The 26,696-nt window shown below is 41.3% G+C and overlaps 2 protein-coding genes across 5 annotated transcripts in view; one reads left to right on the top strand and one right to left on the bottom strand.

Annotated features, from left to right (window-relative positions):
* Nucleotides 1-1,340: 1,340 nt before the first annotated feature.
* On the bottom strand, nucleotides 1,341-6,673 carry nipa1 (NIPA magnesium transporter 1). Its single transcript, XM_063466959.1, has 5 exons — nucleotides 6,523-6,673; nucleotides 6,398-6,445; nucleotides 6,231-6,321; nucleotides 3,017-3,174; nucleotides 1,341-2,737 (listed from the first exon to the last, which is right to left on the bottom strand). Exons 1-5 carry the CDS (start codon nucleotides 6,653-6,655, stop codon nucleotides 2,235-2,237), a joined length of 933 nt encoding a protein of 310 aa, XP_063323029.1. The 5' UTR covers nucleotides 6,656-6,673; the 3' UTR covers nucleotides 1,341-2,234.
* A 247-nt stretch (nucleotides 6,674-6,920) lies between these two features.
* Nucleotides 6,921-26,696, top strand: part of herc2 (HECT and RLD domain containing E3 ubiquitin protein ligase 2) — a 54,450-nt gene continuing 34,674 nt past the window's right edge. For all 4 annotated transcript variants that reach the window (XM_063466619.1, XM_063466618.1, XM_063466620.1 and 1 more), the window contains exons 1-17: nucleotides 6,921-7,042; nucleotides 10,676-10,784; nucleotides 12,907-13,000; nucleotides 13,137-13,268; nucleotides 15,645-15,867; nucleotides 19,185-19,285; nucleotides 21,363-21,504; nucleotides 21,627-21,731; nucleotides 21,813-21,984; nucleotides 22,718-22,891; nucleotides 23,091-23,279; nucleotides 23,355-23,506; nucleotides 23,995-24,152; nucleotides 24,249-24,362; nucleotides 25,636-25,887; nucleotides 25,977-26,170; nucleotides 26,249-26,449. In XM_063466619.1, coding sequence (XP_063322689.1) covers nucleotides 10,713-10,784; nucleotides 12,907-13,000; nucleotides 13,137-13,268; nucleotides 15,645-15,867; nucleotides 19,185-19,285; nucleotides 21,363-21,504; nucleotides 21,627-21,731; nucleotides 21,813-21,984; nucleotides 22,718-22,891; nucleotides 23,091-23,279; nucleotides 23,355-23,506; nucleotides 23,995-24,152; nucleotides 24,249-24,362; nucleotides 25,636-25,887; nucleotides 25,977-26,170; nucleotides 26,249-26,449 — 2,475 coding nt within the window. In that variant the 5' untranslated portion in view covers nucleotides 6,921-7,042; nucleotides 10,676-10,712. The remainder of the gene's footprint in view (nucleotides 7,043-10,675; nucleotides 10,785-12,906; nucleotides 13,001-13,136; nucleotides 13,269-15,644; nucleotides 15,868-19,184; nucleotides 19,286-21,362; nucleotides 21,505-21,626; nucleotides 21,732-21,812; nucleotides 21,985-22,717; nucleotides 22,892-23,090; nucleotides 23,280-23,354; nucleotides 23,507-23,994; nucleotides 24,153-24,248; nucleotides 24,363-25,635; nucleotides 25,888-25,976; nucleotides 26,171-26,248; nucleotides 26,450-26,696) is intronic.

Genomic DNA, 26,696 nt, shown 5'->3' with positions numbered 1-26,696 from the left:
TTTCAAAAATCTGGTTTGGAAATGTGGAAAATTTCAAAGAGTTTGTGCAAAAAGACTCAGATCTGAGGTTTCTACAGCAGAAAATCTGATGACCATGGTTCACTGCAGAACAGGGAACCATAAATATGTGCGGAGTCATAATTGACCATGCTGGGTCACTCTCTAGTTAACAGTAAATGAGAAAGTGTCACTACAGTTTAAAAAGACGGAAGGAACTTATTCAATTCATCCATTCAAACATGTAGTTTATATTTGTTATGTTTGACTAACTAAAATAATATCCAACTCAGTTGCTCGCCTATGCAAACTATTCAGACTGTCTCCTGAAATCTTCAGATTATGAGACAGAATTTCAAAATTTCACGTTTCAGCTGCATTATAGCACAGCTTACAAACTCAAGCATGAATGTAATATTCATTCAATTGTATTCAGACATTATAATCAAAGTAAACAAGTTTATTGGCCTGTTTAAGTTAAAAGGGAAGGTTAGAAGACAGTCATAAGTGTGGATGTGCTCGTCATGTTTATCATTTTTCATGATCTACTCTTAATAGTTTATGATAACAATAAAGTCACAGCCAGGAAACATCTGCTGACGTCTTCAGTGACCTCCAATAAGCTGAGCTTTCTACACCAGGAAATTGTGCCTTCTACCAAATCAGTGTATTTTAGTCCTCACTTACTTTCCTATAAATATATGAATTTTTAAAAATAAATCAGTGATAGCCCAGTGAGAGCAAAACTAAACCATAAATGCCCCTTTAAAGACTGATCAGTATCAGTATCAATCAATATTTTCAAAAAACCCCTTCACATTTATGAAGAATTTAACACCCAGACTTTGTGTTCACTGGTGTGATAGTCAGAGAGACTCATTGTGTGCCTCAGTTTTCAAATTGTCCCAGAGGAACATCCAAGCTCCTCAGGTGTGTCCAAACTTTTGACTGGTGCTGTACATCATGTGAAATATTTGGACTGGAGCCTCCTTCCCTCTAAATAACAGAAGACAATGAAAAGCTGATCTGTAAGCTATTTCAGTAGAATTTAGCTTATCTTGTGTGATTTAAAAGTATTAATCAATCTCCCTTTTAGAGGATTATGAGTTATAGTCAGTTGCATTTAAAATGGATATAAATTAAAGGTTTGACATTGATGGAGGCACATCTTAAGTCTGCTTGTGTGTTTGTTCTTCTGTGAAGAGCTTCTGATGATGTTCACATCCTGGTATGTTTGCTCTGTGAGTCTGTGCATTAGTAATCCCAGGGGGATGACTCATATAAATAACCATTCATAAAAGTAGAACATTAATTAATTTATTCAAGTTTTAATGTATTCATGTAAACAGCGAGTGGCCACAGAAGAGAAGGAATATGTTACAAAATTCTCCTTTGCACAGAATACTCAGTCGTCCTCCACACAGCTGAAGAGGGAGCTATGGAGTTACCTTCAATAATTTACAGGCGGCCTGAACTCACGGAGGTGATTCTAAGAACTGAGACAGCCTGTAAAAGCCTGATGGGCAAGACTCTGGAGGAAAGGAAGCACAGTTATTTACACAACAGTGACAAATTAACTGTCGGTCCTCAGACCACATTTAAGCTTGTAATGAAATGCCTCATTTATGACTCCAGTGCTCTTGAGATATTTTCAAGCATGAAAATGTTCAGTCAGTCTACACGTCCTCCAACTTTTCTTTTTTTTTTTTTCCCATTTTAAAAAACAAAAGAAACAAAAACAGGATTTGGACCACTGTTGTGATGAGGAGAATGGAAGGTGGTTTTTAACATTGCAGGCTTTGATATGTTTGAAATTTTCTGCTTCTTTTCATTAAACTGTGATATTTTACAGTGAATCGTGGACAACACATGGAGAGCAGAAAGAGGGACCCTGATTTTTAATGTTTCTGTACAAAATCTTTGAATTCCATATCCCCAAACCAGATGTTGATTTAGAGTTTGTTAAAGTTCACTCAGTCGTAGATAAAGGCATTAGAAACACAGAGAGAAACATTAAAAATATAATCTTCTTTAAAATAAAAGGTGTCATAAGATAATTCGGCTGATTGAGGGTTAATGAGATATATCATATCTAGTGTTACTTCAAACATATTTAAGATAAAATAAACTAATTATATATCTTATGTTGTTTTGGTCATTCAAACTGGAGGTAGAAAAAAGTCTCAGGAACTCAAGTTTGGCACAGACGCGATGTAAAGGATTAAAAGACATCTGAATCAGTCTGACTTTTCCTCTTTTTTCTTCCACGTAATCAGCGCCTCCTGGGAAATGTGCAGTAAAACAACACCGACGCACACCGTGGTTAAAGCACACAGTATGGCGAGGCTGTCTGTTATAGTCAGCGCGGTCCACTCCTTAAAGAGAAGACCAGAAGCTAAAATCACGGTGGACGTGAACGTCACATAGTAAATCGCTTCAAATATGTTGGAGCTGAAACACTCCAGCGCCTTGTTGATGAAGAAGAACTGTGTGAGGATACTGACAGCCAGCGTGCCCAGCAAGCCCAGGAAGAGCGCCCGAGCCCTGCTGCTTGATGGGCCCTCGCCGAAAGCGTCCGGAAGCGCCAGGCCGAGGCCTTTGCTGCTCGGCACTGTGAAGCTTCCCAGCAAGGAACATATGGCAACGTACACCATGATGTTTGATGTGCCATGAGCCGGAGCGACCCACACGATGAGAATGATCAGCAGCAGGACCACCACAAGGGCGTACGTGACAAACACTGCAGGACAACAAGAAAAACGAAGAGTTATTTTAGGAGCACAAATTGGAGCAGGTGTAGAGAAGTTGTATTACACACTAACTATAGGCATTTTTACTGTCTGCAAAGTAAAGGAGTGTATATTGGTATTTAATGGCCTACTGAAAAGCTTTTGGACACAACAGATCAGTCAGATGAGGAAGTGTATATACATATATAATGTTGGTGTAAAACAGAATGACTGATTAAGTGCATAATCTGTGTGAAGGAAACAGCAAATAAAGAGCCCCTCTGTGTTACCTGGGTCGAGGAGCCTGTCCTCCAACTCGAGCCTTGAAGTTGCCTCTGCTGTCGGGGCGTGAATGATGAGCACCACAGAGCCGCAGCAGCATAAAACACAGCCGAGCTTCCCCAGGATGCTTAAATGCTCTTTCAAGATCCAGGAGGCCAACACAGCCCTGCAGCACCCAAACACACACTGTCAAAAGTTCAAGAAATTAAAGTGTTTAAACAGTTTTATCTCTTGTAGAGCTTAAATCAGGGGTGGGGAACTCCAGGCCTCAAGGGCTGGTGTCCTGCAGGTTTTAGATCTCACCCTGGGTCAGTACAACTGAATCAAATGATTAGTTCATTACCAGGCCTCTGGAGAACTTCAAGACATGTTGAGGAGCTAATTAAGCCGTTTAGATTAACTGTGTTGGATGAAGGACACATCTAAAACCTGCAGGACACCAGCCCTTGAGGCCTGGAGTTCACCCACCCCTGGTTTAAATGATACAGCAGTATCATTTAAACCATTCACTAATACTACCAACAGTTTAAAGGCTGTAAATATTAATCATACTGTTGACTCCCATCAGCAAATAAAGAGGACCTTTACTGAAAGGAGTGGCTGAGATTTATTGGCTGTGTCCCGACAGTTTTACACACCTACACCGGTGATCCAGTTTCATTAAGTTATATGATTTACAGATGCTGGCGTTGACTGACAGACATGATTTTATTTTTAAAATAACAAAAAAATTATCAGCTTTTTACAGTTGATCTTCAACTTCAGGCATGTTACCTAAAGTAGAAGATTTACAACTTCAAGTAACATACCTGTCAGATGAGAGGTGTGGCAGTGATAAGGATATATGTCTTCAAGTGCAACAGAAACAACTGATTCAACAGGGCGAGAAGTTTAATCCTCTCAGGTTAAAGTAACACAAACAGTCTGCTGTCAGAAATCGAGATTTCTGTCTTTTAATAACCGTTTTCCCGAGTCTCAAATAAATAATCAGTCAGTGGACAAAAATAAATGAGGATGATCACTGTCATACCTTAAAAACTATTTCAGAATCAGAAAACTTTGTTGTCCATTGGAAAGCAGTGGATTTAAACGTGTTCCTCAGTGTATACAAACAAAACAGCAAAAGAAAAGGAACATAAGACACGATATAAACACCACACAGCAAGATCATGTGATGCTTAAAAACAAAAAAGACATTATTTGGCTGCAGGGGACTTGATGATGGCGGGCCTGAGTATAAATGAGCCATGCAGCATTCACCATCTTGTATGATAGTGCTGACTTTATGTCCAACTGCCTGGGTGGAGATCTGACACTGTGTGATGTCAGTTTTTTTGTTTATCTGCTCAGTGACCTGTGACAGTTTTTTATTTGTTTTTACTGAAATAAATGTGTGCCAATATACGATGCTGTAAGTGTGAACATCTGGTCTGGTTTTGTGGTGAGTCACAGGAAGTGTTCCGCAGAGCTCACTACTAGGCCCCATCCTGTTCACTTTTTCAATTCTAAAAGCCAAATCTAACTTAAATTTAAGCATTACTGGGTAAATGAAATGGTGTATCTAGCTTCTCATCAGCAGGGGCAGATTCAGCTCCCTTTGTTGCAGCAGACAGGATACAAGCTGCAGGCTGTGCAGCAGCCCCGGGGACTTCATTTTACCCCCGTTTCAGTCATTTTGAGTTCTTTGATGTTTAAGCTTACGTGTATTGCCTCGAAAGAGATTATTTGAAACCAGAAAGTGCTCCTAGTGTTTCCCTACATTTATTATGGGCTTGAATTTCATGGTAATTTGGGACTTTTAATTATTTCTTTGAACATAAATCTGTAACAACGTCAAAAAAGAAGAATTGGATGCACAAGTTTGAATTTATTTTGGATTTTCTGTAATCCAGACAGAGTCAAAAATATAGATACACAAATAAACATACACACTCACTTAAATCTTTTAATAAGTGATGCTTCAGGTTTTACGAAGTTGACAAGGCCAAGGACTGTTAACTTCTTGTTAGTGGTCATGATTGACTTTGGTTGTTTCTGTTTGCCAGCATTAAAAAAGGATTTGTTTGACAACACTCAATAGACTGACCAATACTCAGAACAATGGGGAAATCCAAGGAACTCAGTGAAGATCTAAGAATAAGAATTGTAGTTTTACGCAAGTTGAAAAGGTCTCTTGAATCCATTTCTCCTAAGCAACTGCAGAATTATCAGTTCAAACAACCGTAGATAAGTACAAGTTACTCAGATATATCACCACTTTCCTAAAGTCTGAACGAAGACCAAAACTGTCTCCCTTGGATGAGAGAAAATTGGTAAGTATTATTGGGGAACAACCCAGGAACCATCAAGGCTCAAGCATGCCATAAGCTGGAACCTGTTGGAACACCAGCATCGATGTACACAGTGAAGCAAATTTTACATCACCATGAACTGAGAGGGAACCACCAAGATAGAAACCCCTGCTCCAAAATCAAAACCTCCAACAGCTTGATTTAAAATTGCAAATGCCCAGGTGGACAAGTCAAATGTTTCCTGGAGAAAAGTTTTATGGTCAGACGAGAACATTTTTTAGCTATTTTAACAAATGACAAGAGGTATGTTTGGAGTAAAGGTGAGTCCTTCAAAACTAAAAACACTACACGATCGGTTAAGCATGGTGGTGGTAGTATCATGCTCTGTGGCTGCTTTGCTTCGATGGTACTGGTAGATTGCAAAAAGTGGACTGACTAATGATGAAGACCGACTACCTCCAAATTCTTCATCTTAACCCCAATTCGATTGTTAAAAGTGAATGCTCCAAACACACATTAAAACTTAAAACTGCTTTTGGAATGACTAAAGCAGGATAAAATAATGCTTTGGAAATGCTTTTGGAAGCACAATCCTAAATGAAAATTAGTGGATAACACTTAAAAGTGGAGTCCGTGCCAGGAAACCAAGCAGCTTAAATTAATTCTACCAAATATAGCAAGAAGAGTGGTTGATTTGGCACTATATAGAATTAAACAAAATATTAGTGGGGCTATATAGATGTATAGTTTGACCTATAAAGACATTAAAGACGTATGCTGTACATATATAGCTCAAAATGAACATGACATTCATGCCCATGAGGAGTTGATTAAAACTTCTGTATGATGTTTGCAGTTTAGCCCAAAAAGATTCCACGTGGAGCTGAATACTTAAGAAACAAACAACCAAATGACAAGCTACCGAACTCACCCAAACAGCACTCCCAGGGCTCCCAGAGGAGTAACTACCACCGCAGGGGCCACATTGTATGCCAGGAAATTACCAACCTGACCCGTAATCACTGCAGAGATTCACAGACAGGTGTGTGAGACATATAATTTTCTAAATAACACACCAAGTCTGTAAATGATACTCACTACACAGTGTCCCACTCCACCACACCACATCTGTGAGGTACGACCTTCCTGTTGGAGAACATTCAACACTTCAGTCAGTCTCTATTATTCCACAAACAGCCACGTTTACTGTTTCTGTGCTTTACCTCTGTGGCGGGAACGTAGTATCCCTTTTTTCTGCAGCACAAATGTCGACCCATTAATGAAACTTGATATTATAGCTATTGTTATTCCCAGATTTTGAGAAGAAACTGCCGGTAGTCCTGAGTCAGAGGCCATTACTGCTGCTCTGTTTACTTCCCGTTTCTTTGAGCCACAGCGACACCCAGCGGACATCTCAGCTTCACCCCAGGTCAGCCCAGCCTCTCCTATGTCCCGCCTCAAGTCTGAAAGTAGCGTTAATTCTATAACACCGCTCTGTGCGCGCAGGGCGGCCGCACTGGAATCACTGGAATCAACATTGCCGCCTCTTGCGCAATAAACCCCGCCCGTGGGTACGCTGTGGTGATACACATGCATCGCACTGAAGCAGGCAGTTAAAACTACGTAATTTGTTTCCATGTCTCGTGCACTAGTTCGCGATCCGTCAATCAAGCCCATAATGAAGGTCTCGTTAATGCAGCAGAGCAGCTGAGGGGACGAGAGCAGATTGAGAAGAAACCGCAGGTAATTTTCAGCATTGTTGCTGAAAACTGACATGTTCCTGTCTGTGTTACTGAGCTCCGTGACCCGCTGCGTGTCGCTCGGTTCGGTGTCAGCTCACAGCAGCTCGTTTATCAGCGCCTGCATGAGAGCTGCTTTAGCACGGGCTAGTGCTAGCTGGCTAGCAGGCTAAGTGATTAGCTTTAGCGCCGAGCTAACGCTGCCCAGCGTTAGGTACAGCTTTATGAGCTCAGTGATGCTGTGTCAGTGTTCGGTGTTCTCTGACTGCTGTTTGTTATCATGTGTGGGGAAATGGCGTCAAAACATCAAGGTTATCACTGCTTTTGCTAGCATGCAATGCTGCGATCTGCTGTTTTCCTCCCAGCGTTTTATGTAGCTGAAACATTTCTGGCCCAAAATCATAATCGCCTTCATGTTATTTAACGTCATTCAACGCCTTATTTATGCTCTGATTAGGTTATAATTATTACTACCCCTGTTATGGATGAGAGTCTTTCTTGTCTTATGTAAAGTTGTTTTTCAAACCCAGCTGCTAAGGCTCAACCCACTTACTGCCTAATCACATTTTTATGCATCATCTGTCAGTGAATATTCGAGCCCAAGTTTCCCATTTGTTTACACGCCTTTTCATATTACCTGACTATGGAGAGCTTTCCTTACTGTCACTCTACACACACAGATGAATATTTATATAAAACGAAGTAACATTAACATGATATTAAAACGCTAAACTAGTATAGTCGTTGCGGTATATTACTTTCTGTGTCAAACAGCCAACAAAACTGAACTACACTCGTAAAAACAGGGCTTACATAAAGTAGAATAAATGCAGCATGACAAACATGGCTAGTAGGGTAAAATAAATATAATTAAGCATGTTAAGCACGTTTGATTTTGCAGATTACTATGATAGATGCACTTCCTGATGCAGCCCAAATTTTCCTCCTGGGACCATCCAGTGGTCTTGTCAGACAAATATGTAAACCACTACAGTAGTGGTTAGAGTGCATATTAAACATAGGATGTTGAAGATGAAATTGTCTGGCAGAAGGACCCCAAGTGACGTCATCATGGATGTAGTGAAGGAGGACATGCAGAGGGTTGGCGTGACAGAGGATACTAGGGATAGAGTGAGGTTGAGGCAGGTGATCTGATGTGGTAACTGCTAAAAGAAGAAAAATAGTCTTCTTCTAAATATTCATTGTGTGATGGCAGTCATCTATAGTAGATCCCAAGTTTGTCTCAGTTCCTTTTCTAACAGCAAACAGTGATTTCCATTTGTAATGAGACAAGCTTTAGAAGCAGTTAGGAGGGTGTGACCTGAGGTTCGTAAGGTTTAACTAAATCCGTAAGCAGGCTTTAAAAGTAATTACTTTAAGTTAAAATCTATCTGATACCTAAGAGTTGGCCAGTGTGGGCATCGAGGATGGTGATGTGGTTTCATCTCTGGCAGTTTAGGTGGATGCGGGACCTTTGGCACAGATTCGAGTAGAGGAAATTATAAAAGTCTAAACCTGATGCTAGGAAGGAGTTGATGACTTTATCAAGATGCGTTAGAGATTTTAAAAAATTATTAAATGTATTTCTTCGCTGGGGAAGGGCTAGCCAGTACGGCCTTATTAATTTGTGTGTGAAAGCACAGCTCAGAGTCAAAGATCACATTCAGATTGATGCTGAGGGCAGATTTTCAAGGTTTTTATTCAGGTTCCAGGTCAGATATGGAAGGCATAATAAAAGAGCTTCAGATCTGGACTCTTTGAACTGAAGAAAGAAATGCATTTTGTTACTAAATAGGCTAAATGGAGCATATACCTGTGTATCAGCTATATGAGCAACAGTGTAAATCACCATGATATTTATGGATTATCTAACGGATAAGTGCAGGTATTACAGGATCAGGCAGCACAAGAGGAACAGATGTTTTGCAGAGAGTGGTCAATGTATTATCCACAGCCACAGTTATTTCGATGACTTCTGCATCAGACAGTGAAGGAATCAAAATAGTGTGAGGATTCCAACTGAATTTGAATAGCCATGATGGATGAGAAGAAACAGACGCATTCAAACAGCTAACAGAGACACTGCTTTGCATGAAAATTTCTGAGATTATACCACATCGCAAGTAGCACAATTCCACTCTGATTCACATTCCTTTCCACCTGGAAACTAGAATAGAAGTAATTACTGTGGTCTAGGAAGTAGGGCTGGGCAATATGAGGAAAATCTAATATCACAATGACCTGTCGTCCCCATGTGATGTTTGTGTAATGTATGTATGGTCGGATGGGTAAGATGGCGCCGCCATTGCGTGCAATAGGTCGGCAGCCTTAACATGAAATTTCCCCTTGTGGGACTAATAAAGGTATATCATATCATATCATATCTTATCATTTTTTGGCTTTGTTGCGATACACGATATATATCACAATATGTCTTGAGCCCCAGCACCCGTGGTAACGTGGGCAAAGGGGGTGAGCTGCAGTTTTAAGCCTCCATGAAATCAAGTTTTTCATGTAAAGATCAGCATGTGTGGTATCCACAGAAACTTCAGAATCTCGGGTAAAGGCTCATGTGAACCATTTCTACAACCACTAAACACAGCGAAAACTACAAACAATTAAAAGAGCAGTTACGCAATTTTGCAAAATGTCCCTAAACACAGAAAACAAAGCCACAAACTCACTTGTCACGCTCCGACCAAAATTTACTGAACCAGCCTCTAGTATACAATAACACGGACTCAGTCTTACTCTCTCACTGATAGCTGTTGTATCACAGCTGGTTTATTTAATGTTTTCTTCTGTGTGCGAAGACCTTCACATGCGAAGTTTAAAACAGTCTTAATTTTGCAGTGGATGACTTTTCAGCTGGTGGAATAATTTCATGGTACTGCTACCTTTTGAGGTAATAGTTTTATGGAATGTTTTGCAAATTACTGCATTTTGTTCAACATCCTCCTTATGAAATCCAAACAACAGTGAGTCTTCCACTCAGGTATCTAACTTCCACTGTCGCCATATTTTTCCCCTATCTGGTGGGATATAAACATGCGTACTCAACGCATTCTGCCGGGTAGAAAAATTTCCAATTGGGAATGGGAATCAATGCATTCGTGGCATGTGGAAGGAAAAAAAACATTAAATTTCGTGCAGACAGCTTAATATTTCCATGGCAACCTATACTCGATGGTTATGATAAAACCATTGAGTATAGCCATCATACGTGGAAAAACTCGCGATACATCCATTATATTCAATATATCGCCCACCCCTACTAGAAAGGTTTTCTTGAAGCACATCAAACTGCTTTCACTGTGTTCCCTCTGGTTCTTCGTTACCTCGCTGAGCTCATCCATCTAATTGTCTTTACTTCATTTCTCTTCAGCAATAATCGTCAGGATAAAAACAGACATGTTTTTAATGATTTTACTGACTTTACCTGGGATGAAGTCACTAAAAAGTAGTATGTGAAGGGAAAACTTGAAACAAACCTGGAAAGTAAAGTTTTTAATTGATGGTCATAAAGCTCAGCCCGTTTTCATGTACTTACATTGTCATTATTTATGGATTCCCACCTTGCAGTGACTTTATTAAATTGTCTTTTTATAGCACTCCTTGTTGCATGGTTTTCTTGCAGGTTGGCTGCGTTTGCAGCCCAGAGAAGAGAGGGAAAGATGCCTTCTCCATCATTTACCCTCGATGCTCAGCTGAGATTTCATGACAAATGGCTGAAGATAGACCTGCAGGTATGTACACGAGAAGGAGGCAGTGGCACGAAATAACATTTATCGTGGTGGGTTTTGTTTTTTGGTTGCTGTCTCCCCCCCCCCCAGTCACTTGATCTGTCAGTCACTTGATCTGTCAAGTGACTGAGGAGATGAGATGATCTGCAATGTTTCATCATATTTCTTATCTTTACCTCAGCTGTGACATCAATTTTCTGGATTAACTGGGAAAACGTTACCCCATGTCAATGTGCCATACTCACTGTGGTCCCCTAGCTGTTTCTTTGTTTTCTAAATATTTCAGAATCCTGGTGCCTTATTGATTGTATTTTACATGAGTGACTGCTGTCATGTCAGAACCAGAATTGGTAGAGTTTTATATTTTGAAACCTTTAGTTTTCAGTTAAGTTTAATTTCACTTACTTTGCAGAGAGGGTTTTTTCATTTCACTTTAGTTTTTTATTCTTAAGAAATGTTCAGACTTAGTTGAGTTTTTAACTGGTTTTGGTGTTGGTGTCACTTTTTTCTTTTATATGTAATAGTTGGTGTTTTTCTGGAGCCCAATTTTAAAAAGTTCAAAACAGAAAAACGGTGCATTACAATAATACAGACAGTTGGCTCACAGGGCAGTAAACATCTGCAGCAGAGCCTCCCGAGATTAGTTCTGACTAAAACCAGAGACATTTCCTCTACATTTTTATTTTCAGGGCTTGAGTGGAATTGCTCTGTATATTAATTTGTGCCTCACACATGCATCAGAATGGATGAAAATTACATTTTTGATTTTAGGTCCGAGGCATGTATGATACAGAATGGCTCTATAGAGGCCACTATGAAAATTTCTATGAAGGTCGAAGTCTACAAGAAGCCTTGATTACATATCTGCGTCAGACCTCATGCAGATGATTATTGTTTTTCTGGTTCAGCCTGTAATAAAGTACATCACCAGAAAATCTTTCTTTTTTCTTTTTTTGAATGTCTGTGTTGTGCAAACAAACCCTTGTTGTTAGTAATTATGAACTCTTTCAGTGAATACACCACAGACTTAACAGGCTGCAGTCTCTCTACCCTGAACTTGAAAATTAATTTGGATCATCCAATCAGGACTTGATTTGAGGACCCACCATTTTCCCACCATAAAAGCTTCTTTCAGCACTGAAGGAAGTGCAGCTTTAGTGTTATATGTCTGCTCAGTCTCTGAGCTAACATGGGTTTCAAATCTGTCTAAGAATGAGGAAACATTTGGCTTTCAGCTTGTGAATATTTCAGAGCAAACCAATGTCATGCATGTGTGTTGTAGCACTAAGCGGATGACACACAAATGGGTTTTTTCTTCAGTCGGTTGATACTCGGAGATAAAACAGCTATTCTGGCACTCTTGAGTTGTGAAGGCTGCACAGATAGATGAAAGGACCTCTGTGTACACTCTTTAGCGAGGAATAAAATGCAGGGAAATGATGTGGAATGACCTGATTATGGAGAAAATAATGCTCAAAATAATCTTGAGCTGACCTTGAGCACCCTTAAAGAAAAACCAAACATGGATTCTCATGACACAGTTCTCCAGCTGCTGCAGGTTCTAGTTGGAGTGAGGATCCAGAGAGGATCCAACCAAGTATCCCACCAAGTATCCCATCACTACCTGCAGTGAAGCACAGGATGGGAAATGCCAAATGGTTAGCAGCAATTGAATTTTCAAAATAAGAGGATTATCCAGTAGGATATTATTTGTGTTGTTATCACAGTTCGTTCAGCATGTAACTCAGCCTGTATCCAAGTCAGTCTGACCCTCTGAGGAAAAACTGGATCAATGAATGATCAGAGTGGATCCATATTAGCGGCTGTGTTCTGATAACGTGATGGAAATGTGTCTGCAGAAGTGACTAGAGAACAAACCGAACGCTATTAATACGCACCACTGTGTTTGTGGCTCAGGTCAGGACTTTTTGTGGTGGGGTGGGGGGGGGTGTCACAGTATGTAAGTAGAATTTGTTGTTTTCGAGTAAATTACTTCACTGCTGGAAATTTTCCTTTCGCTGTGGATAAAACCTTTTGAGGTGCTGTCAAATATGTCTCCATGCAGCATTAATAAAAACAGGTTTCTGTACTGCACTGATTGTGTTTCTCTTCCTTCTTCTGGCAGCGGGCTTTTTCTCCAGAGGGTCTGAGTGAGATGTGGAATGAGATGGTAAAAGATGAGGAGATAACATTCAACGGAGAAGAATCAGCTCACCCAGGTATTTATGTGTGACATGTGACACCTATTTCCACGCCGTCTGAGGATTGATACCTGAGACTGGAACAGGCAGCAGTGCTTTAACCTTGCTGCTGAGGATGAAGGTTAACGTCCTAATCTCTTCTGACTCTTTATAGAAGACTGCACTGACTGTTTTGGAGCTCAGAAGAAGGATGAGCCCAATGACAAAGAGAAGAAGGAAGAGGAGGAGACGTCGACGTCGGTGCATCACTCCATCATTGAGACATGGGACTGGGGACGGCAGCCAGGTGAGAAAACTACCTGTGTGAGTTTAAAAGTCAGGTTAGCTGCAGTAATTCCTGCTGCAGTCTCGTGCTCCCCCTGTTACTCCTGTCATTTTACGCCTTTCTGTTTCCAAGTAGGGTAATTAATACTACGCTGACAGCAGAGGGTTTCGTAACACCTACATGTCAACTACATAAATCTCGTTTTAGCTAACGGCTCATCTCTCGCTGTTTGTCGGTGTGTCTGGCCATGTTGATGTATGCCTGTTTTGCTGGCACGTGAGGTGTGGAAACTGAAATGACAACCTAAAGTCTGCTGGTCTGAGTGGTTATTTTTACCCTGCAGAGTTTAATCTTAGTTGGCATTACGTCGTGGTTCACAGCGGGATACAGACTCTCACCCAGTTTGTGTTTGCTGGTGAGGCTGGGTGGGACGGTTCATGGTGGCAGGAGATAAGCACCAAGCAGGCGGATGGGGGGGGCCAGTTAATACAGATTTTGCTACTGTCTGCTTGGTTGCTTCCTCCTCTTTTATTATTGACTGAGACAGGAAGTTGGACTGGTGTGTACAGTGAGTGTAACTGGATCGCTGCATGGACAAGTGCTCTGTCATTGATGCTTGAAGTTCAAACAGCATACTTCCTGCTTTCCCATTGTAAGTTTGTAACGTCCCGAGCTGCTGTGTTGAAGTCAGGATGTTGACATGTGAGATCTTTGCAGATTTGCTCTCTGTCTTGTTAGAGTTTTATTAAAGATGTGATAATTTCCTGTGAGTCTAATATTTCTTCAGCTGTGAGGAATGCAGACTGAGCAGAGAGTCTGACTAGGATCCATATCTGTTCTGACAGCTGAGCACAGCTGACTGCTGTGTGGCTCATACAACCTCAGGACAGTCTGGCTTACATAAAGCTTAAGTGGATTTCAGAACTGCTATTTTGGCCCACTTCGCCTTCCCTGCAGCGCTGTGGTATAGACACAAAGGTTTTCTTTTGAGCCAGATCAGAACTCAGGACCCGCTGTGATGAAACTCGGTGGGACAAAATATCTTTCATTGTGTGACTTTTAATTTATTTTATTTTTTAATTGAGCAACCCTGACGCATCCAACCAAAAAGCTTAGGTTGCTATACCCAGGGTTGGAAGTGGGGTCTTAAATATGCATTCATTTAAATGTCCAGCAGGGTGGGACTTCCTGATGAGTTTAGTTTTTTTGCTCGTTTCAGGTAATTGATGAGTACGACATGTTTGTTTTTGTAAATTATGGTCATTCGATGGGCCTAAAGGGATGATTATCCAGGATGTTCATTGCCTGATGATTTGTCAACTATAACTTATTAGAGAATGAGTCCATTTGCTCTTTTCACTTGAGTCTTTATTAGTTTCAGTGTTATTTTTTTAGTCCACTCATTGAGCCAGCCATCCATTTTCTAGCAATTATCTGGGTCTGTGTTTTGGCATCAGCAGCCTAGACGGAGACCTCGCTCCCTGGCTGTCTTCTCCAACTCTTGCAAAGGGTCGCCTAAGCATTCCTAAGCCTCCTCACCTAGGCTCTTCAACTCCTCTCTAAGGCTGAGCCCAGACACTAAGCTAATATTCGCCACTTGTATCAGCTTGTCACCATAGGTATGAGTAGGAACATAGATCAATGAATAAATTGACAGCTTTACTTCCACACTGAGCCATCTCCATCATAACAGATCAGTACAGCGTCAACATCACTGCAGATGTCACACCAGTCCACCAGTCTCCTACTCCATCTTCCTCTGCTGTGAATGAGAGCCTACTTAAACTCCTTCACACTTGAGATGGCAACTAATTTCCCAAAAGATGCAAAAAAAAAAAAAAGGCTGAATCTTACACAGCAGAGCAGATCTGTTTAGGGTAAAGTAACTAAATAAATGAATCAAGCAAAAACATAATAAAATAGCATACTAAATGTATGTAGTAGATATGACTTTAGCTACAAGACAGCAACTCATTCTTTCATTCAGGTAAGCTGCTACTTTGTAGAGATATTACATGGTGTGGTGTTACATGGGGTGTTTTAGGCAGTTCAGCAGCAAAGCCTATGTAGCGCTGCAGCTCTTAAAAAAAACAAACAAAAAAAAAAACATTAAAATGGACCAAAGACGGGGGAATCCCAGGAAGTATGTTATGACCTCTTTAGCTAGTAACAATGTCTGACAGCTTCTTAAATTATTGAAATGCACGAGTTTGTTTTATAAATGGCAAAAAATGGTTTGAACAGCTGATATGCAGATTTAACATTCAAAACTAGCGACTTCACTCCTGTAGCTTATTTGCAAATTGAGTGTTTCTGGTCATAAACAAATGACATGCCAGTGCACTCGCTTATTTTTACTATGTTATTCTTATCTTTGAACCCTATGTGTGTGCATAGATGAGAAGGAACTGAAGGACTGCCTGATGGTTCTGGTTGAGGACCAGCAGAAGCTCTCTGCTCAGATGGCCAAAAGCACCCTGTCTGCCCAGCGTCTGCGCCAGCGTCTCGTCATCCTGGAGCGCTATCTCATCTCTCTCAGCCACAGCATGATGGAGGAGAAGTACAAGGTCCGCTGGAAGACGCCCCCCAGCCCACCACTGCCAGCTGCTGACAACAAGAGGTAAATAAAAATGTTTCCTTTCTCATGAATTGTGCACAAAACATTGGTCTTATGAGAGAACAGAGGCAGATTTAGATACTGGGTAATTCCATGGAAAGTCAATGAGCTCCTCTCCTCTGACCTCTTCAGAATCAGCTGATCTTTTTTGTTCAATGACGCCTTGCAAAACTTGACCTTCATACTTTGAATATCTTTAGAGCTAGAGAGTTGGTGTGTGTGTGTGTGTGTGTGTGTGTGTGTGTGTGTGTGTGTGTGTGTGTGTGTGTGTGTGTGTGTGTGTGTGTGTGTTTAAGATTTGTCTTGTTTTTTTGTTTAATTTTTTTTTTTTTTATCCTTAGCTGTAAAACCACATTGGACTAGTGAACTGGTCTGTGGGGTTTGTGCAATTAGTCAAGTGTAGTAATCTGGAAGGTTATACACTCATGTCTTCTACAGCAGCGGTCCCCAACCCCCGGGCCTCGGACTGGTACCGGTCCGTGAGTCGTTTGGTACCGGGCCGCGAGAGTTGAGGCTCAGGTGTGAAATGTATGGTTTTCATGGTTTTTATCGGTTTTCAGCGTTATTTTGTTAACGTTTTTATCGTTAACTCGGTTTTCCTGGGTCTTTTCACGTGTGTTATGAATAAATCTTCTTTTTTTCGGTACCGGTACTAGTTTTATTTTGTTGTATTTATCCGCGACACCTTAAAGGCCGGTCCGTGAAAATATTGTCGGGCATAAACCGGTCCGTGGCGCAAAAAAGGTTGGGGACCGCTGTTCTACAGCACATGCTGCAGGTTAAAGTAACAATTGAAGTCGATGAATGAGGCATTCTGAGCCTGTGCCAAGATTTATACATGACTGATGGAATAAAAATAATAATCCTCAACTTTCAGCAACCATTTTTAATTTTCTCTCTAGCCCACAGTGGTTGAGGAGTATGGCAATGTGTAGCGCAGGGGTGTCCAACTCCAGGCCTCAAGGGCTGGCGTCCTGCAGGTGTTACGGTGCGTTCACACCGAACGCGATAGGCGCGAGCGAAAACGCCCCAAACGCTCCTAATTTGACGCGTGCACATTCGCACCTCAACGCGTGTCCAAGAAAAATCCATCGCGCCGCAAAATTGCATCTTTTCACGCGCGTGAACCAGAAATGTGGGAGGAATGTGGGAGGAAGTTGTGCCAGATGTGTTGTGCTGCAGATGTCCTCTGAATAAACACATTATCTTGTTAGCGGAAAGGTATTTGTACATCAGTGGGAAAATAACGGGACAGTAGGCGGGCTTGCTAGCTTTTGCGCGGCTTCATCGGGTCAGTCTGAAAATTAAAAAGAAGAATGAATGAACTTACCAGGTTGCCCAATCTCCTCACTTATGTGCCTCCAAGCTAGGTCCTTTTTATTCCTGTCTCGGTAGAAGTAGCAGCTAGCATCATATAGCTCTGGATGATTAGCCACGGCACTGATGAGCTTTTCCTCCATACTGAATGACGAATGAAGGGCTTTGGCTGGATCTGCCCCTTTGACCTAGTTACAGCCACGTCACCAGGCTCCTGATTGGTTGTCGCGGCGCGATTTGATGCCGGAGTTCAGATTTTCCAACTCGAGCGGTTGGCGCGTTATGCGCGTGTGCACAAAATGCAAGACAAGATCTGACACGCGTGGTTTTCTTCGCGAGTCAAACGCGCCAGACGCGCTACACTGACGCGCGTTTCAGGCGTTTTGGCGTTTTCGCGACGCAAATCTGCTTCCGAATTTTCGCCGGACGCGCAATCGTGTGTCATTGCGTTCTTTCCATTGACTTTACATGTAAACCTGACGCTCTGGCCGCCTCTATCGCGTTCGGTGTGAACGCACCGTTAGATCTCACTCTGGGTCAACACACCTGAATCAGATGATTAGTTCATTATCAGGCCTCTGAAGAACTTCAAGACATGTTGAGGAGGTAATTTAGCCATTTAAATCAGCTGTGTTTGATCAGGGATGCATCTAAAACTTGCAGGACACCGGGCCTTGAGGCCTGGAGTTCCCCCACTCCTGATCTAGATGGAGCTTAATTTAAAAAAAAAAAAATTTTTTGTGTGTCCATGTTCAGAGAGCAGTGTACCGTGAATACCTTATCCTATCACGATTATCCCCATAATGTTCTTCTTCTCTTCTTACCATAACTGTGAATTTTTATCTTAACTTCCTTACCAGAGGGAAGGAGTTATGGCCATTTAAAGCTTTAAAGTGCTTGTAAAATGGGCCATAAAGGGATAAAGTAGATTATTGTAGGGCCAACAGAAACTGTGTCAAACGTACTGTTTCATTCTTCCTGACTGCCAGAGGAGGTGTGAAATAGCTGGATATCCATCGTATGATTAGAGATTGAGACAGAGTACAAAGAAAGTAGCACATGTGACCTGGGTGACGTAAGGAACCCGATAAAGGGTCCCAGGACTCAGTAGTAGTCACTAAGCGAGCATCAGTGCTCACCGCTTGTGCCAGTAGCTTTGTAACCTTCAGCTGGAGCAGTTTCATCCTCCTGAGACTGCATAGTATCTGCATACCCATCTCTGAAGTCTCGCTTCTGTTTTGATGGGGAAGTGGAGTAAGAGTAAACAGTACTGTATACTCTTAACTATTGTACTGCATTTACTGTGGTGTGTCTAGCCCAGTCACTGAAAGTTAAACCCTGCAGCTCAGTGTGAGTGTACACTGTGTTTTCTTTAAGTAAGCCTCTTAGGCATGCTCCAATAGGTCTCTCGTATGCATAGTAAATGTAGGCCGTACTCTAAATGTGCTCCATATTTACTGTGCAGGGCTTTTAGTTCCAGGCATTTATTTGGAGCAGACTTGGTTTTTTATTTCTAATTGAAAGCCTCATTTTAGGATCTGCTGTTGCTGCCCTGTGATTGCATCACAGCGATGATACTAGGGGTGCACCATTCACCCCTAGTATCATCGCATTCATCAAATTTTAAATAGATTCTTGGTTTTTGGCTTTCAGCATTTATGAAAGGAAGACAATTGTAATTAAAATGATCTCTCTTAGGCATTCCTTTTTGTGACAAAATCTTAATTTTCCTTGTGTTATAAATCAAATGGACTTAAACCTGTACAGTAGTGGATTTTTCATCCTTTCCGAAGCCTCCCTAGCTCTTCAGTTGAGCTTGAGCTAAGATGGTGAAACTTTTTGTCAATAGGCTCTAAAGGAAGTAAAAGTCACACACACACAGAAGAAATCCAATGCATCTTCTGTGTGTGGGCTTCAGCTGGCTGTTTGATAGTAAGGTTTTTACAGTGATGATAATAATAGGATGATATTTAATTGATCCGTATGTGCTCGTATTCTTTCAGCCCTCGTCCGGCCAGTAAAGGTGTGGAAGGTTTGGCCAGAGTCGGCTCCAGGGCAGCTCTTTCTTTTGCCTTTGCTTTCCTTCGCCGGGCGTGGAGATCAGGTAAGAAGTGCTGAGAGTGAAGACATTTTGTCCTTCGGTGCCAGTGATGATAGGTGCTGTCATGGTGGTGCAAGTTTGCTTAACAGCTGCTGAAGAATGCGTTGCGCCACATTAGAAGCTGCTCGTCGTAAACAACCAAGCATCTTTCGCAATGCTGTGTTTTTAGTCGTGCTGCTAGACGACAGACTGACAGAATAGGACCAAGGAGGCAATCCTGCTGCTTTGGGACAAGAATGAATCCAAAATAGCTGTTTTGGATGTTGTTAAAAGTAGCTCTGTCATCATGCGTGGTCTCCATTACAGGCAGATGAATCAGGATCCTGTGTCTTGCTTTAGTCTCATGTATTATAATAATGATAATAATAATCATCATCATCCTCAGACTATAAATTCAAAATTACTAATAATATTCAGTTATTAACCTTTATTTTGATGTAAATTAGTCACAGATTCTGATTACGTTTATTCAAGCGTAAAATGTGACCATGTTATTCATTCACTCCCTTCATTTTCAGCTTTGCTAGTGGAGGTGTTGTTTTTGTTAACGTTGTGAGGGCTTTGTGTCCACGGGGACTGGGTGGGAACAAAGTGCCTGCCTCTCTTCTGTAGCCTTCCTGTAACATGAGCAACACGCACACACGGACACCTCCCATCCCCATTTTAGCCGTGTTCCTGGAAATACTCTTTAGGAACAACAAAGTGTAACACACTTTTTTTAAAATTTTGTTTTGTTTGGGCTTTTTTTGTTTGTTTGTTTTTTTTTTTTGGGGGGGGGGGGGTGAATTTTAATCTCTGGTTTTATTTATATATATATATATATATATATATATATATATATATATATATATATATATATATATATATATATAAATAAAACCAGAGATTAAAATATATATATATTTCTTCTTCTCTCTCTCTCTTTTTTTTTTTTTTTTTTAAATCTTGGTTTATAAGTCAGGAATCAAGCACACCATTTTTACTTTGCAGCAGTGAGTTGATCACCTCCCTAGCCCAGTGCTCAAACTCGTTTTGGTCTGAAATTACAGAATAGCTGCTCTAGAGGAAGTAACTCTTACAAGGATTTCACAGGTGAACCTGTGGAACGATCAATAATGGTCTCCTTATACTCTCAGATCCCTCAGCGTCTCTGACCAGGTCTTTCTTGGGGGGATAACAGTTAGTCTTTCAAAGAGCACAGGTCTGGCTCTCCCACCACATTGCATCACAGTTATCCTGTGGTGAAGGCAAGATGGCAGAAACTGGTGCTTGGTCTTCAAACACAGGTTTTACGTTCAAAATTACCCACTATTCTGGGCCCAAAACTGCTCGTTTTCAATTAAATTGTGCAGCAAGATTTTGAGCGGAAGGATGTGATATGTAACTACTGTAAGCTTCAAACTGGGGCTCATGTTGGCCAAGGGTTATAGAAACAGGACTTTGGTAGGTGACATCACAGCTTTCTCTCTGAGTGGTCATTAAACACGTGAAATGAGATATAGATAAACTTTTTTTTAATGTCGGTAGCTGCATTTTTAAAATCAGATTTTAGCAGCGAGGGGAAGGAGATGGGAAATAGTTTTAGAGGAATGTCTGAGTTACATTCTTAATCAGAGGTTTTTGTTTCGCCGTTTCTTGCCCATAACAAAGAAAACTGGAAATGTCTACATAAGAACAGCTTTACTGTGAATTCTGCTGTATCAGACTAGAGTCTGTAAACGCTGGGAAGCTAACGGATGTTAACATTGGGCACATTAGCTGATTGCACATATACTGGTTTTCTTATAGTTCTGGGATGCTGCTGTCAGAAATGCCAGTAATCCAGTGAGCCTCAGTTCCTCTCGCACTGGGAGTGCACAGTTTGGGTCACCTCAGTGTTTAAACTGACATTTTAGACCCTGTTACAACTCTGGTGGCCTGGTTCCTCAATAGTTGAACATATAAAAGCACTGGAAATTGCACATGCAGCTTTAAAAAATGCTACAAATGCTCTGTCCTTCTTATTGCTTTATATTTAATCTGTACTGCATAATGTAGCTACTCTGTAGTGTTTTAAACATGAAAATGTTTGTCTTTGCAGGAGATGATGCAGATCTTTGCAGTGAGTTGCTTCAGGAGTCTCTGGATGCCCTGCGAGCGCTGCCGGAGGCGACACTGTTTGATGAGGGAACTGTGTCATCAGTGTGGCTGGAGGTTGTCGAGAGGGCCACAAAGTTCCTGAGGTCTGTTGTTTTATCAGTTGTACATAATGTTTGATCCCCAAATTTTGCAAGATAAATAACATCTCGTCTTATAAATTGCATAACATTGTGTGATTCTCATCTCTTGTCTCCTTTGTGAACAGTGATGTACATGGAAGTGCCAGCATCAAATGTAACATTCCTCTTCAGGATCAACATCTAGCCTTGGCCATCCTGCTGGAGCTGGCTGTTCAGAGGGGAACACTCAGGTAACCAGAGCTCCTTATTATCTGTTTATTTGTTAATGCCAAATCTAACTTTTCTGCTCATCTGTTGTTATGTCCTTCCAGTCAGCTGCTGTCTGCTGTTCTGCTGCTTTTGCGTCTGTGGGAAAGCGGCACCAGAGAGATGGACAACGAGCGCTCCACGCAGGGAACCAGTGCTCCATTACTGCCCCTCCTGCAGCGCTTTCAGAACATACATAGCAGCAAGGAGGAGCCCGTTCCCGAAGAAGAAGCTGAGGTGGAAATTTTCTTTTCCCAGCTGGTTTCTAAAAGAAAATAAGACATGGACTGACTGGAGATTGATTTCAATTTTTATTTTATTACCATATCATGCATAAAACATGACACCAGTAAAAGGAAAACGGAGAGAACAGAAACAAATAACCCAACTTGAAGTCTTTCCCTAGCACTGAAAATGGAAACGGCCAACTTAAAAGCACCAATTTGTTTGTCAAACTGTCTCAGATATTTCATAAAATTTGCCATAATCAGAAAATTACAAAATATCTTTCAACCAATATTTCATGATAAACTATTATAATGCACAACCTGTAGTTTTGCCTTTTCATTGGCTCTGAATGAATAATAATTCATGTTTTTACTTTGATTTAGTGCCAGCCTCCATCTCCAAACAGCAGCTATTTAATCTGCATTAATTAAAAAGCAGTGTGAGGGCAGATGAAAAACTAAATGAAATTCATTGATTTAGAGAGGCAGATCTTTTATATTTATTTTAAACAGGGAGGAGAAAAATTATCACCCTGTTTTAATAAATAACATGCAGGAAAATCGAGACCATAAGAACAGATAAAGTGCTATCGATATAAATTGTGTTGATTCATGTCTCTCTTGGGAACACATCTTAAAATGCCCTGTTTTTTTTTTTTTCTTTTTTTTTTTTTTTTTTTTTTCCATTCATGGTTGAGAATGAAGCTAATTAATATTTCATGGATCTTTGCTGTGGTTTCCAGATCCTCACAGCCCCTCTGAGTCCAAATGAGAGTTTCCTGCGATACTTGACGTTGCCTCAGGATAACGACCTGGCTATCGATCTTCATCAGACTGCTGTAGTAATCATGGCTCACCTGGACCGCCTAGCTTCTCCTTGCAGCCCTCCACACTGCAACTCGCCTACGTCACACAAGGTGACCCCTCTTTTTATTAGCTGTCACTGCTGAAGTGATTGGTTCAGTTGTTTTTACATTTTTAAGTATTACTTAAATCTGTCTTTTTTACGAGCATTATTCAGACCCCCACCTTCAGATTTGAATATGTGACTTGAATATGTGTTGCCTTAGTAGTTAATGCTCAAGCATAAACCAATGCTGTCTTGTTTTGTTCCAGGGAACCTTGCAGGAAGTGATTGCCTGGGGCCTCTTGGGTTGGAAACTTTACGCCAACGTTAATGGACCCATTCAGTGCAAAGCCCTGTCGAGCCTCGGGGTCACACAGATTGTCTGTTCAGAAAAGGGGTTTCTTATCCTTTCCAGCAGCGGTGCTGTTTACAGCCAGAACTACAAGAGCACAACCCTGGTCAGTTCTGTCAGTTTCTCTGAGGTCGATCGTTTCATCTGCAGCAGGTTGAGACTCTGAATTGTTTTGTTGCAGGCTCCCATGCTAATCCACGTTCTAAGCTCCAGAAAGATTGTGAAACTTGCAGCTCATCCTGACGGGCAGCATTACTTGGCCCTATCGTCCAACGGGGAGGTGTTCTCCTGGGGGTGCGGTGATGGTGGCCGGCTTGGACATGGAGATACCACGTAAGCAACCAGAGAAAAAACATTTCCATCCTTTAAAAAGGCTTACACACATTTTGTGCTTCCACCTTTGTTTTGGGGGGGGGGAGGACTTGAACTCGAGCTGCTGCATTTTCAGTCACTGTTATATTACCACTTTATTATACTGAATGTGTTTGTCTATCACAGATATAACAGTGGAGTTGTAGGTTTTTGGAGCATTAAATTAGATTTTGAAGATCTGTTTAAGTTAAATTATTGATGAAACAGGTGGTGAAGAAATGCATTGCATTATTTCCTAAAATCTGGGACATTTCTATTAATGTTTTGTGCTCGTAGGCCAGAGACAGAATCAAAGGCTTCTGATAGAGTGAAATCCCCCAACCCTGCCAGTTCATTTTAAAAGAATCTGTTATTAGTAAAATCATAATGAAAATAAAAATATAAATGATAATTATTAATGGTGATGAGCTTCCTGAAAAATTTAGCCTTCTGTTTTTACTTTATTTCAGATACCTAGAAGAACCTAAAATGATTGGAACCTTCAATGGAAAACAGGCCGGAAAGCATGTGGTACATATTGCTTGTGGGAGCACATACAGTGCTGCGATCACTGCTGATGGCGAGCTCTATACATGGGGAAGAGGGAACTATGGTCGGCTTGGCCACGGTGAGCTCCAAATGAACTGCCCCTGATAGATATTCTTCACTTTTTTTGGTCTCTTTGTCTTTACTAAAATTAGTTGTAATCTGTTGGGGTTTCTAGGCTCCAGTGAAGACCAGACTACTCCCATGGTAGTGACAGCATTCAAAGGACTGAAGGTGGTGGATGTGGCATGTGGTAGTGGTGATGCCCAAACTCTTGCTGTGACAGAGAATGGTAAGCATGCTTCCTGTGGGTGATTAAAAATGCTGGAATTAATGTTTTTAAAATGTCTGTTAGTTAAATAATTGAAATAGAGCTGGGCGATATAAGATTTTTTCATATCACGATATGTTTTTTTCATTTCAGGCGATAACGATATATATCACGATATAAGCCAAATAACTATATTTGTAAGATTTAAATGTGCCGTTGCTCACAAGCAAAATGTGAAATACTCAGCAGCTTGTTTTGATTTAAATATTTATTTCCCATAATAAGTTCAACAGGGTAGATGTACTTAAAGAGCATGAGACTTTTTCCAGATAAATAGGCAAATATTGCAAACTACACAAAAGGCAGCCGCTAAAGCATTTAAGTTTCAAAATAGAACAAACAAAACAGACTACTAAATTGTCAATTCCACTTAGAAACAAAATATTAATTCTAAAAATAAGTCTTAGTTTGTTTTACAGAAGAACAGACAAACTTATACTTTAGTCTGACAAAAGCCGATTGACGAATTAGCGCTTTCAGTCACAGATTGAGCATGCACCGGTTTATTGTATTTCCAGGCTTTCGGCACAATTTACAGTGCGCGTTACTCTGTTTTTTGTCAGACTTGAAATAGCCGAAATACCTTCACACTACGGAACTTCTATGGCCCTTCCGTTCGACAATCTCTCCGGCATTGGAACCATCATCTGTTTTCTCTTCGGTAACCTTCGGTCACGCTCTCGGTTGATTTTTCTCTAGTCGGCACGCTCATTTCCTCCATGACCCGGGCGGCACGGCGGCTGGCTGCTTCCCAAACAAATGCACATGTGCGGCTTGGCACTTGTGCTGTACGTAACAAGTCACGTGACGTGACACTGCGGCTGTGATTGGTTCGGCTCTGCACTACTTAATTTGGATTGGCTGTTCTTTTTTTTTTTTTCTTTTTTTTTTTTTTTTAAGAGAGCAAGAGAGGTGAGGTCTATCGCAATAGTTAAATTTTTCTATCGAGAATAAGTTATTTCACAATACATATCGTTATCGTTCTATCGCCCAGTTCTAAATTGAAATGTACCCCCCTCCTCCCAAAAAAAACCCCTTTAAAGTTTCATGTGAATTGCTCAGTGTTGTGTCCGACCTGTGTCACCTGTTACAGATCCATTAGCAACAGTAGCAGCTGGTGTGTTTCTTGCTTCTTGTTAGCCAGCATATTTGCCATTTTTAGCTTGATTTTTGATAATAGAAGCCGCTAGAAATCACCCAGGCTAGTGTTTAGCTCCTCCATCTGTTACCACAGGTCAGGTGTGGTCCTGGGGTGATGGAGATTATGGTAAACTGGGCCGAGGAGGCAGTGACGGCTGTAAGACGCCCAAGCTGGTGGAGAAGCTGCAGGATCTGGACATAGTGAAGGTGTGCTGCGGAAGCCAGTTTTCAGTAGCCCTCACCAAAGATGGCCAGGTGTACACCTGGGGGAAGGGAGACAACCAGCGCCTTGGTCACGGCACCGATGAGCATGTCCGTTACCCAAAGCTGCTTGATAGTCTACAGGGTAAGTCAGCTTGACCTTAACATTGATTTTCAGAAGCTTATTTAAAAAAACAAAAACAAAAAAACAACAAACGCGTTGTTTGCAATCAGGAAAGAAAGTTGTGGACGTAGCTGTGGGGTCGACACACTGCTTGGCCCTCACTGATGATGGAGAGGTGCTCAGCTGGGGCAGCAATGACAAGCTACAGCACTTTGATACGCTCTTTTCCAATAAGAAGCAGCCTAAAGCTCTCCCGGGGCTCAACTCCAAACACATAGTTGGAATCTCCTGTGGACCCGGACAGGTAAGATACCATCACTGTTGGTCTCGTAATGTTAGTAAAGAACAAGACACAGATCAGTTACCATTTGCTTGTTTTCAGAGCTTTGCCTGGTCCTCGAGCTCAGAGTGGTCTGTGGGGAAACGTGTGCCCTTTGTGGTGGATGTTTGCCCCATGACTTTCGAGCAGTTGGACTTGCTCCTGCGGCAGGTCAGCGAGGGCATGGATGGCAGCTCAGACTGGCCCCCTGCGCAGGAGAAGGAGTGCATGGTAGTCGCCACACTCAACCTGCTCAGGCTCCAGGTAGGAAACGACCTTTGAACGGGTGTGGTTTGATTGGAAATGCTTGTAGAAGTAGAATTTTTCCTCTGCATGTTTGTTTTGTGATGGAGCAAATTATTTGAGTCTATATCATACAATATTACTGGAGAGTGGAACAGAATTGTTATGGTGTGTATATGCTGTTTTTGAACAGCAGTTCTGTTTTTCCCACATCTACATTTACTTTTTAGTTAACTTTAATAACTTTGCAGTGGAAGAAGACTCCATC

The sequence above is a fragment of the Pelmatolapia mariae genome, linkage group LG23, assembly GCF_036321145.2.
Source record: "Pelmatolapia mariae isolate MD_Pm_ZW linkage group LG23, Pm_UMD_F_2, whole genome shotgun sequence".
NCBI classification, from domain to species: domain Eukaryota; kingdom Metazoa; phylum Chordata; class Actinopteri; order Cichliformes; family Cichlidae; genus Pelmatolapia; species Pelmatolapia mariae.
The sequence above is the reverse complement of the archived record's forward strand: the minus strand, read 5'-3'. Positions and strand labels throughout refer to the sequence as shown.

Bases quoted from the DNA above. Each gene is read 5' to 3' on its own strand.
- nipa1 (XM_063466959.1), bottom strand. From the start codon at position 6,655: ATGGCCTCTGACTCAGGACTACCGGCAGTTTCTTCTCAAAATCTGGGA. The intron at 6,446-6,522 runs GTAAAGCACAGA...GTTCTCCAACAG, and splicing joins ACTACGTTCCCGCCACAGAG to GAAGGTCGTACCTCACAGAT. The intron at 6,322-6,397 runs GTGAGTATCATT...GAATCTCTGCAG, and splicing joins GTGGAGTGGGACACTGTGTA to TGATTACGGGTCAGGTTGGT.